The sequence below is a fragment of the Kogia breviceps genome, chromosome 18, assembly GCF_026419965.1.
Source record: "Kogia breviceps isolate mKogBre1 chromosome 18, mKogBre1 haplotype 1, whole genome shotgun sequence".
Classification (NCBI taxonomy): Eukaryota; Metazoa; Chordata; class Mammalia; order Artiodactyla; family Physeteridae; genus Kogia; species Kogia breviceps.
In genome coordinates this window covers 41,599,995-41,616,309 of record NC_081327.1, presented here as the reverse complement: position 1 = coordinate 41,616,309, position 16,315 = coordinate 41,599,995, and the positions used below count along the sequence as shown (strand labels likewise).

Genomic DNA, 16,315 nt, shown 5'->3' with positions numbered 1-16,315 from the left:
GACCTAACAATAAAAATGAAAAAGGAATATAGAAAAAAGTCTTGGAGGTCACAACACAATTTTATAAAAACTTACTCAAGTAAACTTTTGATTTAGTGTTTCTAGAGTACCTATAACTGCCCATTATCTAGGCGCTTATAAATTGAGCCTATAATGTTCACAAGTTATAAATTTACAACTTGTGAACATTAATTTATTATCATTAATTATCATTTACAGTAGTATTTTTACAGTTAGGCACAAGATAGTACTGCTCACTTACATGGGACAGAAAGCTCATGTTGTTTTTACCTAATTTATGCTTAACCTACAGAAATAATCAGAGTACAAATAAGTACATACCCCCTACCTACATACTCTTCAACTCTATAACCCTCTGAAGACTTAAACTATTTTAAAAAGAAAGTTTAAAGTTTTAAACTTCAATTTACAGTTATTAAGTATAGGGGCAAACTATATGCTCAGGTATACTTCGCACAAAAGTATTTTCCTATTAATAGGAACTTCATATTAACTTCATTCTTCATTCCAGATTGAATTACAAAACCCTTTAAAACTCTGTGTTATCACTGTTTATTTACATACAATCTCTTTTACTAAACTATAAGCAATATGTGGCCAGGATATATGGGTGAATTCACTTTGAGTGAAAGAATAATATTATTATTATATTATTACTATGTAATATTATAACTATAATATAATAATATTATGACTAAGTAACCTATAACCTTGCACATAAGCATAAAAAAATCATCTCTAAAAAACTACATTTGGCTACATTATAGAAAATAGGAATATATAAGAGAATAAAAAATGCCTTATTAACTTTATGTCCTTTAAAAAACTAGCTTTCCTTTCTAGAAGGTTATGGTGGTTGAACAACAAAAGTTAAAGAGAAAAGAGTACACACTGTATACTGTAAATATAGTGTGTACTGTATAAATCCATTTACACAAAATTCTTAAAAAAAGGCAAAACTAATCTTTGGTATGGAAAAACAGATCAGTTTTCCTGAGGGGCTGGAGTGGGCAGAATTTACTACAAAAGATCAAGAGGTAGCTTAACAGGATGACTGAAATGTTCTGTATCTTGTCTGTAGTGATTACACAAATGTATACACCTGTTAAAAACTCAAGGAACACTTGAAATGGGTGTACCTGTGTACCTCTATAAGGATGGTTTGTTTTTCTAAAAGAGAGGGGAAGGAGAGAAAGGATACAAGAAGTAACAGCAGAACCAACAAGCAAAAGGTAGACAGTACCATGAGAAAATGGAGACATGGGTAGAATGGGAAGATTGGGGGAAAAAAAGAGAGACAGACAGTTGAAAGAAGAACCAAAGTAAATTAACAAGGCCCTATGGGGGCTTCCCTCCCTGGTGGTGCAGTGGTTGAGAGTCTGCCTGCCGATGCAGGGGACACAGTTTCGTGCCCCGGTCCGGGAAGATCCCACATGCCGCAGAGCGGCTGGGCCCGTGAGCCATGGCCTCTGGACCTGCGCATCTGGAGCCTGTGCTCCGCAACGGGAGAGGCCGCAACAGTGAGAGGCCCGCGTACCACCAAAAATAAAAATAAAAAAATAGGGCCCTATGCAAAATATCTATTCGTATATCATTTCATAGTTTTCAAAATCCTCTAACATTATTTCAGTTATTCTTCCTCACAACTCTAAGGTAAGCAAGACTGATGACAATGTCTCTGCTGAAGAAAAGGAATGCTTACACGATTTTCCACATGGTCTCAAGGCTTAACTAGAATTAAAATGCAAATTTACTACTGCCTAACAGAATTTTCAGGAAGCTCAGAAACAAACACCAACCACGACAATAAATAGAACTAACTCTCAAGGCTCTATGAGTACTGCTTTTTCTGTTGCTCATCTCTTCTCAGGTTTAGTTGTGCTCTGAAACATACCAGCAGAAATAGGGTGCAATGACTTCTATGCTTCCACAAAACTACTGCCAAAGAAATCAAGAGCCCCATGGCATCTTCCGTTTTTAAAGCAGTTCTCCATAGGTGGTGGCTTGCTTACCCTTCCCCTTCCTTTTCACTTTTGAGCACCATCAACAGTCAAAACAGAGGTGGTTCAACCAGCAGTGTGCTTCAGCTAAATCTTAAAGACATGCACCAGGGCTTCCCTGGTGGCGCAGTGGTTGAAAGTCCGCCTGCCAATGCAGGTGACACGGGTTCGTGCCCCGGTCTGGGAGGATCCCACATGCCGCGGAGTGGCTGGGCCTGTGAGCCATGGCCGCTGAGCCTGCCCATCCGGAGCCTGTGCCCCGCAACGGGAGAGGCCACAACAGTGAGAGGCCTGCGTAGACATGCACAAAAGCCAGGAAATGACTTTCTAATTTTGAGTGCTAAAATATTACTAAAAAGGGTCATCATCATAATCTTTACTGATTTTTATGTGTGGCTTATAGAATTTCTCTCCTTACTTTATGGGAACTGTTAAGTTAAAGAAATCTACACAAAGTACTCTTTATATACCATCTGAACAGTGGTGTAATATTTTTAGGGCCTGAAGTGTAAATGCCAATTATCAAATGTTTGTATTTTAATAAAGTAAGTATAAACTCAAAACTCTGGGGTAAAATAGTCAAGTTTCAAAAACCAGACTCCTCCACTAGCTATGTAACCTTAAGAAAATTAGTGAATCCCTCTGTACCTCAGTTTCCTCCTTTATGAAATAGGGATACTGATACTATCTCACAGGACTTTTCTGAGGATTAAACGTGGAAAATATCTGTAAAATGCTGGTACACACAAATTGCTCAAAAAATGACTTCAATTATTACTAACACTGAATTTATTATTCTTTCTTCTCTTTACCAACACTTTCTTTTGACATGTCCTATAAAGACTGCTTTACACAGATTTTTTAAAACTAAAACTAGGGCTTCCCTGGTGGCACATTGGTTGAGAATGTGCCTGCCAATGCAGGCGACACGGGTTCGAGCCCTGGTCTGGGAAGATCCCACATGCTGCGGAGCAACTAGGCCTGTGTGCCACAACTAGGCCTGTGTGCCACAACTACTGAGCCTGCGCATCTGGAGCCTGTGCTCCTCAACAAGAGAGGCCGCGACAGTGAGAGGCCTGCACACCGCGATGAAGAGTGGCCCCCGCTTGTTGCAACTAGAGAAAGCCCACGCACAGAAACGAAGACCCAACACAGCAAGGAAGGAAGGAAGAAAGAAAGAATCAGGTCCTGCATCTAGAGTCTTGATCTAAAAAGATTTTAAAAGAAAAACAACAAAAAACTAAAATTAAATTTATAAAGGTAAGAGTAATCAACTTGGCTCACTATTTATTAGTAACTTTTCTGTTCTTGTCTCACTTTCAAAACCAAGTACCAAATTTACTAAAGGACTAATAATAACATTTCTGAATGGGAAAGAAGTGATAAGGATTCATGGCTGGCCAGCAGTAATAATCAGTACCTACTTATCAAGTAAATATTAAAAATAAAAGCAAGAGAAAAAAATCTATTTTTAAGTTATTAAGAATAAATAAAAGTAACTGAAAAATCTCATGTATCATATCTTTAGTTCAAACCATCAAAAATATAGATCCTTCATAACAACATCAGGTTTTATTTACATTTGGAAGCTGAAATCATTACCTGTAGTTAATCCATAGACTATTTCTACCTTTTCATTCAAATACATGTTTATAATTAGTGTATTATACCTCATTAGTTTTTTAACCTTGATTTTTATTAAGGCAACAGGAAATAAAAGACGTGACTCTCTTTCACGTAACTTGAAATAAAATCTTAGCAACAAGAAAAGAGCATAAGATAACAAGCAACATATCTATTGAAGAAAGTCTTTTACTTCTCATAAAGTCAGCAGAATTATCCTCTGTCACTACATAATCAGGCCCAACTGATATCTCAGATTAATTTGATCTTTATTTTTTTTCTAATTACCTGTTATTCTTAATAGAAAATAATCTGATGGGTCAACTTTTTCTAATAAAAAGTGGCTATTTTTATATATAACATTGATCACAATAAGAAATGTTTATCTGTACTACCATTTGCAAGTTTTAGGGGACTCCTGGAATAAATACAGTAGAGTCAAGAATGAATCAAGAGCAGACCAAGGACCAACTGATTAAATATGAATTTCTATCCTCTTACTGTAACAAGCAATAGAATTCCAGTATTGAATAAAAACAAAAATTAAAAAAGCAGAGTTTAGGAAGAGACACAAAAACAAATGATGGGAAATCAGAGAGAGATGGATCCTAGAAACAAAATGTTGGCATGAACTAGGTATGATTCTGTCATATGTTTGAAATTCATTTCCATAATTATTTCCTCAATAATATTTTTTGTTTATTAGGTATGGACCAATAGAGAATAATAGATACTAAACAAGAAAAGAATCCAATAGATTACTTTTAATGTTAAATACTTTCAAAAAGTCCTTTCCAGTAAGATATCTTCATATATTTCATCATGTAAGAGTTAATGGCCTAACTACCTTACAAACACAGGCCCTAGGAAAGAAATAAATCAGGCTTAATGGCAATTCAGAAATATTCCATAAAATCAGTAAAAAAACTGTTAACTATTTTTAGGATTTTCATTTTTGAACTATAAAGTAAAATTATGCATGGTACAATACAAACAGATTGAGAGTAGTTTAAAAAAAAGTTTATTTTCCCCTAACTCAATGTAATATTTCATATTTTCTTTTAATTCGATCCATATGTAATTTCTTAACTCACACTTTTAAAAGCATTTAAAAATTTTAATCCATTGTTTTTATTACTTTATTTCTTCCAATTTGCTTATATTATTTTTCCTGTTTTATCTGATTTTTCTACCATCTTATCTTACATCTCTATAGGTATTTCTAGAATGACCCCTTATTATTTGCTTATTTAATTTTTAATCTCAGTTTTTATACAGCAAACTATATATGCCCAAATTAACATTTTTTAATACAGAAAGTGTAGGAAATGGCACCTTTTTTTTTTCCTGTAGTTGAACATTTTTTCCAGGCACTTCAAAGAACCCTAGCCTTAAAGTCTGAACACTGCAAGTGTAAACCATTTTATTTTTTAAAAAATATATACAAACTACCTTCTTTAAAGAAGGTAGGGAAAATGCAAAAATAGAATCAAAAAGTAAAAATCTGTAGTATATACTTTTGTCCAGGATCTTTTTCTATGCAAGCTATTTTTAATATAATTGCAACAATATCTTTCATTTACTTATTTTATTAGGAGTTTCACATGTAATTATGGGGTCACCAGAAACATTATTTTAATGGCTACATATCATTACATTAAATAGCTAGACCCTTTTTCCATTGTCAGGCAATCACCAAATTAAACGGTATTAGCAGAACTATGTAGGGTGATGGACGTTAACTAGACTTATTACGGTGATCACTTCCCAATATATATAAGTATCAAATCATTGTTGTGCATTTGAAACTAACATAATATGTCAACTATATCTCAAATTAAAAAAAAAAATAAGAAAGAAAGAAACTAATTTCCTATTCTTGAAAAGGGGGAGAGGGAGTAGAAGGACCAGCATTGATATGAAAGATAAATACAAACAAACTGAATAGTAAAGAGATTTTAAATCTATTTTTGAAGCTAAATACCCAACTGTAGGTTTTCCAACCTTGTATTCCTTAAAAAAAAAGCAACAACTTTAATTTGTAAAACCTATGTTCTCTAAAATGTTTAACAAATTGTATGATAATAATTAAATTCCCTTCACACTGGGTAGAGTTTTTTAGTTATTAGATAGAAATCTAGACTATTGGACTTCCCTGGTGGCACAGTGGTTAAGAATTAGCCTGCCAACGCAGGGGAAACGGGTTCGATCCCTGGTCGGGGAAGATCACACATGACGCAGAACAACTAAGCCCGTGTGCCACAACTGCTGAGCCTGCGTGCCTAGAGCCCGTGCTCCACAACAAGAGAAGCCACCGCAATGAGAAACCCATGCACCACAATGAAGTGTAGCCCCCACTTGCCACAACTAGAGAAAGCCTGCACGCAGCAACGAAAACACAACGCAGCGGGGGGTGGGGGGGGATTAAACCGTTAAAAATTACTTTGTTAAAAAAAAAGAAAAAAGAAACCTAGACTACTGATGTAAAGCATACATACATAAATACTACTAGACGATACTTCATATTATATATCGCAGGGAGTCAGTACAGTATAGTACTTAAGAGCACAGATTCTGAAGTGAGACTACCTGAGCTGGAATCTTGGCTCTACAACTTACCAGCTGTGTGACTCTAGGTAAGTTAGTGAAACTCCCTATGCCTCCTTAGCTTCCTCATCTGTGAAATGGGATAACAGTAACGATCTCAAACAGCTGTTATGAGAATTCAGTGAGTTCATATTTATAAAGTTCCTGGCACATAGTAAGAACTATATAGATGCCTGTTTAATTTTTTTAATTTTTAAATTTAATTTTTAAAATTTAGCCAACATTTATAGAGCTTACTATACACCAGCTTAAATGCTTTACATGAATTTGCCTCAAATAATCTTAACAACACCTCTAATGAAGATACTATTATAGCCCCCATTTAAAAAAGAGAAAATTGAAGCACAGAAAGATTAAATGACTAAGCTGAGGTCACACACAAACATCAAACAAGGATTTGAACCCAAGTCTGACCACATAACCTACAAACTTAGCACAGATTGCTCTTATACACTAGGAGCATAGCCTCCTGCTGTACTATATCTTGCTGAAATAAATTAGAATTTTTTGTATTTCCTGGAACAGAGTATTTTTTAAAGTAATATAAAAAATATCACTATAATACAGAAGTATTTATACATGAAATGATTATGATGTCTGATATTTGCTTTAAAATAATACAGGTTGGGGGGAGAAGAGAGGATAAAAAAACAAGAGTAGACATACTTTGATAGCTATTAAAGTTTGGTGATGGGTACCACCAAACCCATAAACAAATAAATAAACCCATAAACCCATAAATAAATAAAGTGATATGTTCATCATTTTATTCTCTCCACTTCTGTGTATTCTTTAAAAGGTCCATAATAAAAGGTTGAAAATAAAAATAGGATACATAGATTAAATCCTTTCATCACAGAAGCAAACAACTTTCTTATGATACCTTGTATCAAAGATATAAGAGAACATGACATACTTGATACTTATACATTTTACAATTTATATATAATCCATAAAGGGTGGTCTTACTTTAAATAACTGAGTATCCTCTCAACCACAATGAAAAATTAGTGAAAGTATTTTGGCATAAACATGTAAATATACATACTAGATTGTTGCCTGCATTTCCATCAACTTGTTAAAAATATTTACTTAAATAATTAACACTCTTTCTTTTTCTTATCTTTCTCCTGCCTGATAATCTCTATGATTATAACACTCTGGTTTGCTGCCCAGAAAATGGATGAGTTTTTGTACAGACAAATATAACTCCACAACATGGTCACAAATTGAACAATACAAATAGAAACAACAAATCTGCTTCACTAAGAAACACTTCTAAAAATTCCTTGCCTCAAACTGTAGTTGATTTTCATACTAATATATACTAAAGGTATATATATACCTATGGACTTTTTATAAGTATAAATATAATGAATAATTAATCTGAGAACTTTTATATGCTTTAAATTATAGTTAAAACAATTTAGCTAATACTAAAGGAAAACAAATTTATTAAGCCAGACACTATACTAGGCATTTTCATACACATTAGCTCACTAAATTTAAGAGATTATATACATTTTTTATAAAAGAACATTAAAGTTTTGAGAGGTAAAATCACTTGCCCAAGGTCACAGAGCTAAAGGTCACAAGTAGCTTAATTGGTATTCAAATTTAAGCTTAATTACAAAACCCACTTTTTCCCTTGACACCTACACTCAAGTCAAACTTAAATATTTAGGGCCTTTTTAAAGTGGACCATAAAATGCTTACTTACTGGTTACATATATATTTTACAGTGGCAGCCTGGCTTTGGGTAAAGAGCACCAACTACAACACAAAAGCACTGTTTGTTTCTACTGCCATATGATTTTTTTCCCCCAAGTCTCTTAATTTCACCCTCAGGTTACTCATCTTTATAATAGGAAAATTAATATCCTTGCTGTCCAGTTCCCAGGATTACATGATTCAAAAATGACATACATGAAATCACTTCAAAAATTGCAAAAACAACAAGTAGTCCTTTTTTTTGTCTTAAAATGCTAAAAACAGCACAGAATGCTTTCTAAAGTAACTGTCAGCTGTTTAAATTATTCTACACATTCTAACATTTCCAGGACTTTCTAAAACCCTTTTTTCTAAGCATAGCTCAATCATCATCTCTATTACCTTGGCTTGCCTTATCCTTAAAAATGATGCAAGAGTAATGACATCAATGCTTTTGTAATAAATAATTAATATGCCATTCTGAAATGCTCAGCATATGAAAGTTCTAAATTCTGACTTTCCAAACTAAATGTGTTTGGTGTCACTCTTTTAGTTATGGTCATGATCTTAATGTTTGAGCCTTTTCATATTCAGTTTGTTTTGTAAAAAACTAGAATCAAGATATGGATTTCTAAAGTAGAACACCCAACACATAATTTTTAATAGTTTTGTGGGGTTTTTTCCCAAGGCTTCTCGAAACAGATACAATAGCTAACAAGGACATCAAACACAGTAACAAAATCCACTAAAACATTCAGCTGCTCTAAAAGAAGGATCAGGCTCTTTAGAAGAAAACTAGATTGTATGAGTTTGCAAAGTTTAACACTTTCTCATTTAAACTCCATTTCAGAGAAAGCCTTTGCATACTCACACAATATGCTTTAAAATGGCACTTTGCTGACCTTCCAATAGTCCAGCTCTATGAAAATTCTGTGATGGGTGTAACTTCAGAGAATCTGAAAAACACAAAAAGCATTAAGTACTTTTTATGCTGAATGACTTAAAAAAAAAAAAGTCAAGGATAGCATACATCTCTTATATAATTGTCACGTATTTTTAAGAGCTGAAGTCCCTATTTGTGAATATATTCTCGGCAAAAGAAGGCTGAAGTGCCTCTACACTGGTCTCTATACTAAACTTAGATTTTCATAAAGCATTTGTTTCATGGAAAATTATGTGATGATTACTGCACAAACGGTGTTAATGTCTTGACTATTTTTAGCACCCAACTGTACCACATTAGCCCTTCTTTAAGAATCACCTCTAGATATCGTCTCTTCCTTTCTGACACTCAAAACTACAATATTTCCAAACTACTTCAGGATGGTGACTGCCAACTAAAGTCATCAGAGCAACAGACAATGGCTACAGTTACTAAGTAGGACTCTGTGTACAAACTCAATCGTCAGTCTATAAAGTCCAGCACCTTCAGAGAAAACCACCTCACTCTGATTCACTTCAACGATTTTAAATACACGAACGTGAAGCTGAAGACCCCCTTTTTGCAGGGAGTGGAATCAGCGGATAGATACATCAAAAACTGAAGAAACCCTGAATTTCTAAGGAAGGAGGTTCACAATGGCACACACTGTTTTTTTTTAACATGGTAAAATGAATAGCTAATAGCCCAGTTATGGCTTTTGCCCCCTCTCAGTAATTTAAAAAAGTGACTAAGAGTGCAGTGGGAGCATTTTGGTTTGATGGCCCTTGCACACAGAACCTGTTCTAACACATTCTTGTGGTGTCCAGTATAGGAATTTAACCCCAGTAGAGATCAGCTCAAGTGTTAATATTTTATATCCCGGGAATCCCCTTCAAGCCTTAGCCAAAAGTTTTAAAACGGGAAACTGTGTCCGATGACCCCTCCCTGCAAGGAGCCCTTGAACGGCAACGAAAGAGAAAATTCTCAAAGGACAGCGCCTGTACCTGAGCCGGTACCCCTGGGACAGGAGAGGAATAAAACTAATCCAGAGAGAGCACCCCTCTCTTTGTAAAACAGAAGCAGAAGTAAGTAATTGGAATGCCACAGAAGTGCAAAGAAAGGAAAAAAAAGAAAGAAAGAAAAGGAAAGAAAATTCGGGCTCTTTCCAGCCATAAGATGACGAGGAAAGAAGGACGCCTGGTCGAGGGGGGCCGTCCCAACAAGGGGAGGGAGTGGACTAGGCCGAAGGAGAGGGGGGCAGAACGACAGCGCACAAACAACCTAGAGGGGGAGAAAAATGGTGACCCTGAACCCAGAACCCACTCCAGGCTACGCCACCCGTTTGGGGGCAACTTTGCCGGGGACGATGGTCCTGGTAAGAGGAGCCGCGGCGGCCGGATCGCGGCGGCCCCAGCGCGGGGCCCAGTCCGGGGTGATCCCCGAGCCGGAGAGGCCAAGGCCGGCCGCTCGAGGAGGGTGGCGGGGCCCGACCCGCCGAGGAGCGCTCAGAGCCACCGGGTCCGCAGAGACCCGGGGGCCGACGGCATTTGGGCCCCGTGTGTTCAGCGCCTCCGCGGGGGAGGGGCCGCCACTCCTCCCGGGCCCCTTCCACCAACCCCCGACCTCCTCGGCCTCTCCCCACCCCCCAAGACAGGCCATCCCGGCAGGGGCTCGGCAGCCGCCCCCGACCGGGACCCCTCCGGCTCTCCGGGGCTGGGCCTCCCCGCCCCCACGCCCCAGCCCCCAGCCTGACTCACCTCGCGAGTACAGGGACTTGGGCGACTCCAGGTCTAGGTCCGCGCTGAGCAATGAGATGAAGTCCGAGGGCATCGCAGCTCGACCCAGCCCGGCCCGAGGGCAGCGGGAGGGGGGGAGCGGCGGTGGCGGCGGCACCTCCTCTCCGGGACCGCGGGCACCGAACCGGGGGCGGCAGGCGAGGGCGGCTGCCGCTGCCTCCTCCTCGAGGGCAGTGACTTCCACCGAGCCGAGGACCAAGGAAACGGCGGCGGGGTGGAGGGGAAACTCCGCGGGGACTAATTCTCGGCGAGCCAGGAGGGGGGTTCAGGGCGGGGAAAGGGAGGGGGAGACCCAACGGGTCCGTTTCGTGCTTCTCCTCAGCGAAAACTGACGGTCGCTGCCGCCACCGCCGCCGCCGCCGCCGCTGACAGGAATCTGAGCCCCGCCTCCCGCGGGGCACTGCGCAGGCGCGGAGCGGGGGGAGCGCCCCAGAGCGGGGAAGAGCCCGGGCGGCGCCGGAGGGCGGAGAGGCGCACCACGGAACAGCATCAACAAGGGCTTCGCTTCCTGCGAACAGCGGCCTGGGGCTGCTGTTCACCAACTGGGAAAGGGCCCCGCCGGCAGGGAGGGAGGGAGGCTGGGAGGTGTCCGCGCCTGGGGCCCCGGGGAGGGAAAAGGTATTTGCACCGACCTGGTGGCGGCGAGCCGAGCGTAGGAGGAGATAGACCTAGGGAGGGGGGGAGCCGAGGCGTCTGCGAAAAGAGGGGAAAGACCCCAGAGCCGGAACGTCCTGGGTGGGCAGGCTTGGGGTCTCGCAGGGGAATGGAGTGTCGTCGCTAGCACAGTCACCACCCCTTTGGGGTTTGCATAGCAATGTCTGAATTGAGTTGGTCAAAAGGCTGTCAAACTCATTTCTTAATTAGGAAATGACGGACCATATCCTGAAGACCTCGCGTTATTGGTTGTTTTTAAATGAAAGTACCCTTTCCCCTTACCTTTGCCCTTCCCCTTTTTTCTCTCCCCCCTCCCCCAACCTTTAGGGGCTGAAAAAAAAAATTTTTTTTAAGTCTTTCTGATTGTGTTGTGATGGTCGGGTTTGTTCGGTGTGGGAGATAAAAGTCGATTTAAAAATTGAGTCATATGAATCCACGTGACTGTTGTAGAGGAAAAAAGCAAACTTAAAAACGATTCTTCCAAACGGTTTTCATTTTTTTACCTTTGGACTAGGCAAGGATGGGGGAAGAACGCATTTGAGTTTTTGCTATTCTGTTCATGGCGGCCAAAAGTTTCCGTTGCAAAAACTGAAAATCCTCACCTATACCGCAGACCGTTTCCTGACTCTAATAGACTTCTGAGAAATTTTTAATCAAATTATTAAAATATCAATTGGAGTGCAAGTTATGCTACTTGGGAAGTAATTTTAATCTTGTGTAGAATAATGATGCCAGCGGTCACCGGGGCAACACTTTTAAGCTATTTGAGTTGGTTTAGTTTCTCTTATTTTATCTACAAAGATAGTTACAAAGCTTAAAAATTAGTGTTTTATATATATATATATATGCATACATATGTATACACACACACAATTTATAGAACCTTTCCCCTAGGAATTTGAGTTCATCTGGACTTGGAGTGGTGGGGATGGGGGAGAAGCTCTCAGCAAAGGAGGCCCCTGTGCAGGTGTCTCTGGGGTGGGTCCCTCTGCAAAGCTTTACCCGCAGACCTAGAATTTAAACTTGTGTCATCGGAGTCCACCTATCTTTCCATCTGAACATCTGAGTCAGGTTGCCCAATTCTCTTTACTGCATTCTGTGTAGTAATCAACCCTGTTAACATTTTCTTCTTGTCAGAAGTAAGAAGGCTTTTCAGAACCACCCCAAGATGGCAAAGCAGAACAAGAAACTGTCCTCAAATCTACATCACCACTGTACGCTGTTGTAACAAGTCCCAACAGAAGTCCCTTCAAAACTGGTCCGAGTCCCACTCATTTAAGAGAGGAAGATTCAAACCCCACACTGCCCAATGGGCTAAGACCTAGGCCAAAGCTTCTGAATCTGAGTAGGTGTAAAAGCCTGTTGGAGACCTCACCTCTCCATTAGTCAATATATAATGTGAGGAGAGGAAATTGCAATGCACCAGGCAGAACCCCAATACAAAAAAAAAATGGGGTGAGTCACTCTGAGTGTTTCCCTCTTCCGCAGACCTATGTAATCATTCAACAAACTTAGGGTATAGGAAATCCCCATTGCTGTTCTGACTCGAATTAACAAGTCAAGAATTGGCAAGGCCTCTTCCTTCCCCTTTCCCTCAACACTTCTCTGCCCTTTTGTGATTTTTTTTTTCCCCAGGACTGATGCTTTGTTGTTTATGTTAATCAGATTTCCCCTGATTAAGTAAGAGCAAAGTGAATAGGGGTCTCCCAAAGAGTGACTTGACCCAGACTGTGAATTCCAGGGATTCTTTAAGCTCAGGCCCCACTCCATCAAGCCCTGCATCAAGCAGTGATTATAGCTAAATGAATATTTGAAAATTCAATGGTTAACTCCACCTCCCATCCTTTTACAGAGATACATTTTTTGGAAAAAGTGCTTAAATGGATAGTTTTCACGGTCTTGCTTCGCAATAGCATAGAGACCCTGATTTTCAATTTGTACTTAAATTTTCAGTGACTGAAAACACACATAAATTCATTAGTAAACAGTGTTTGCCCTGCTCTGATCACAAAATACAATATGATCTTCCTGATATTCAGGGTTACCAAAAATAACTATCTGATCATTGTGTCTTTAGTAAATTACATGCTACCTCAAGTTCAAATGATATTTCCTTCTCTGGTCACTAATATCTCATTTGCTTCCCCTTCTATATGATATTAGAAATAATCTTATTTTATATTTTAAAAACCACCCTATCACCAAATCGTATTACCTTTGTAAAACTTTATGCACAACAAAAAGTAAAACTTTAAGCATATAAACTTTGGAAATTTCCTCTCACTGAAAATTACAATAGAATCATGGAACAAAACATAAAGCAGATTTAGTAGTTTGTAGAATTTCTTTACGTTACTTCCCAATTGTTGTATCACATTCCCTAGTTATTTGATTAAAAAGTCACAAGAAGCCCAGATTCAACTACAAGGTTGTGTAAATTATGCAATAGAGTGGCAGTTCTTATATTGATGGTGTGTTCTTTAACCCCTCCTGGACCTGTTTAGGCCCTTAGTGAATTGTGTAGCTGGATCTGCTCTCAATAAAAGAGGTTCAAATATCAACCACTGAAAAGGAATTAAACAAACTCGTACAGAACAGAGGAATGTGTTGTCACAAGATCTACAGAATCGTCATCATTGTAATACAGTTAAGGCTGTTGAAATAATTTTAGTCACATGTACATTGTAGAGAACCTGCTAAACAAACACAAAACCTGAAAGGAAAATTTCTAGAGAGATTCGAGTCATAAACCAAAAAAACGTTTAGACCACAAATTATCTTTGCCCCACCTTGGGAGCACTCCTTAATAATGGAGAATTGGAGGGAGATCACCTCTGTGCTTTGTGACCGCCTAGAGGGGTGGGATAGGGAGGGTGGGAGGGAGGGTGATGCAAGAGGGAAGAGATATGGGAACATATGTATATGAATAACTGATTCACTTTGTTGTAAAGGAGAAACTAACACACTATTGTAAAACAGTTATACTCCAATAAAGATGTTAAAATAAATAAAATAAATTTTAAAAATAATGGAGAATTGGAACTTCCCTGGTGGCGCAGTGAATCCGCCTGCCAATGCATGGGACACGGGTTCGATCCCTGGCTCGGGAAGATCCCACATGCCGTGGAGCAACTAAGCCCATGTGCCACAACTACTGAGCCTGTGCTCTAGAGCCTGCGGGCCACAACTCCTGAGCCCGCAAGCAACAACTACTGAAGCCTACGTGCCTAGAGCCTGTGCTCTGCAACAAGAGAAGCCCCCGCAATGAGAAGCCTGTGCACCGCAACAAAGAGCAGCCCCTGCTCAAAGCAACTAGAGAAAGGCTGCGCGCAGCAATGAAAACCTAACGCAGCCAAAAATAAATAAATAAATAAATAAATTTTAAAAAAATTCTGGAGAATTGATAGTGGTGGGAAATAGCAGTGACTAAATTTGTGCTGAAATTCTAACCAAATTCTTATTTGATTGTGTATATGTGTCAATTTTTACCCTTAGAACGTGTTCTAGCAAATATTTCTGAAGACGAAATTTGTTTCCATAGTTTTGCCATTGAGTTAAGAATATTCTCACCTCTTACATCTTTCAAAGTGCCCAAATCTAATAATCAAGCATCTAATTCACTTTGATGAAGTACTTTGGCACTTTATGAGTTGGTTGGTCTGAGTCGGAGTTTTCATTTGAAGTCTCATGGAGACAGAAGTCTCTCAAGATCTAGAATGATTGCAAGTCCTGAGATACAGTGCAATCAGTTTGAATCCAGCGGACTTAGCAGTAAGAAAGGAGGTAACTGCCAGAGGGATTCAAAGGGTGGATTAGGGAGGAGAATTTTTTTTTTTTTTTTCGTTATGCGGGCCTCTCACTGCTGTGGCATCTCCCGTTGTGCAGCACAGGCTCTGGACGCGCAGGCTCAGCGGCCACGGCTCACGGGTCCAGCCGCTCCGCGGCATGTGGGATCTTCCCGGACCGGGGCACGAACCCGTGTCCCCTGCATCGGCAGGCGGACTCTCAACCACTGCGCCACCAGGGAAGCCCGGGAGGAGAAATTTTAATGGGAAAATAGAAACCCCTGAGCGAATTAAACCAAGAAAGCAAGACATCTCTAGGTCATCCCATCCCAACAGTAGGCGGGTTAGACTTACGCAAACTGCACAAGTTCTTATTCACACTGGTCTTGATACCACCACCTATGTTTGCTATGGTGCTCTTTCCGCATCTAATTATAATATATATTGAGTCTAGTAGCCCTACCTCAGCTGTAGTATTAGTTTGACCAAAAGTACAAATTAGAAATGGTTTTACAATTTGCCATTACCCTCTCTCAATTCATGGAGTTTTAACCTGAGGTCCATGTCCTTCAAGACATCTGTGACCTCCCTAAACTTGTACACAAATTTTTGCAACTGTGTACCTACAAACATCTCTTTCTTTGGGATGAAAGTCTTTAACATTCATAAGCTTTCTTAAAAAGAAATCTATAACCTGGAAAAGATGAAAAACCATTCCTCCATATGAATTAAATCCATTCTTCCCTCTTTCCACAAATGGGCTCCTGGAACTATGCTAGATACAGGAAACACGAAGATTTTTACAGAGACGAATATGAGAAGTTTACTCTTAGGCTGATGAGGGAGATGACCTGAAAGTAAACAAACTCGCGTTGTGACAGGTGCTAAGCTAGAGTTCTGTACAGGTATCTAGAAATAAATTATCCTTTTGCTTTCTTAGCTGATAGAGGGGAAAAGAAAGCAATGTCACCTAACACATCACTCTTTCTCCTCTGCCTGCTATACCCCACAGCTGATATCTCTTTACTCCAACCCCAATTTCCTAAAGTGGTTAAAAGAGGCTAGATAATTGCAGGGCAAAGTTCTAACATACAAATGTTTACATTGTGATGCATCACAGCTATTATGTGTTGATACAAATATTCCAAGAAATACCTGGGCTTCATTGGACTTTGTCAGTAGATGGTCAAAGAAGCA

The 16,315-nt window shown here is 39.5% G+C and overlaps 1 protein-coding gene across 9 annotated transcripts in view; it reads right to left on the bottom strand.

The window, feature by feature from the left end:
- NFAT5 (nuclear factor of activated T cells 5) overlaps nt 1-11,072 on the bottom strand; it is a 131,234-nt gene extending 120,162 nt beyond the window's left edge. For 4 of the 9 annotated variants that reach the window (XM_067018255.1, XM_067018257.1, XM_059044784.2 and 1 more), the window contains exons 1-2: nt 10,641-11,072; nt 8,864-8,917 (exon numbers count right to left, since the gene is read on the bottom strand). Coding sequence is in view for 4 of the 9 variants with exons in the window: in XM_059044784.2 (XP_058900767.1) it covers nt 8,864-8,917; nt 10,641-10,713 (127 nt within the window). In the remaining 5 variants the exon portion in view is untranslated. The remainder of the gene's footprint in view (nt 1-8,863; nt 8,918-10,640) is intronic. The other 5 variants (XM_067018258.1, XM_067018256.1, XM_059044787.2 and 2 more) reach the window with 2 other exon arrangements.
- Between the last annotated feature and the right edge of the window lie 5,243 nt (nt 11,073-16,315).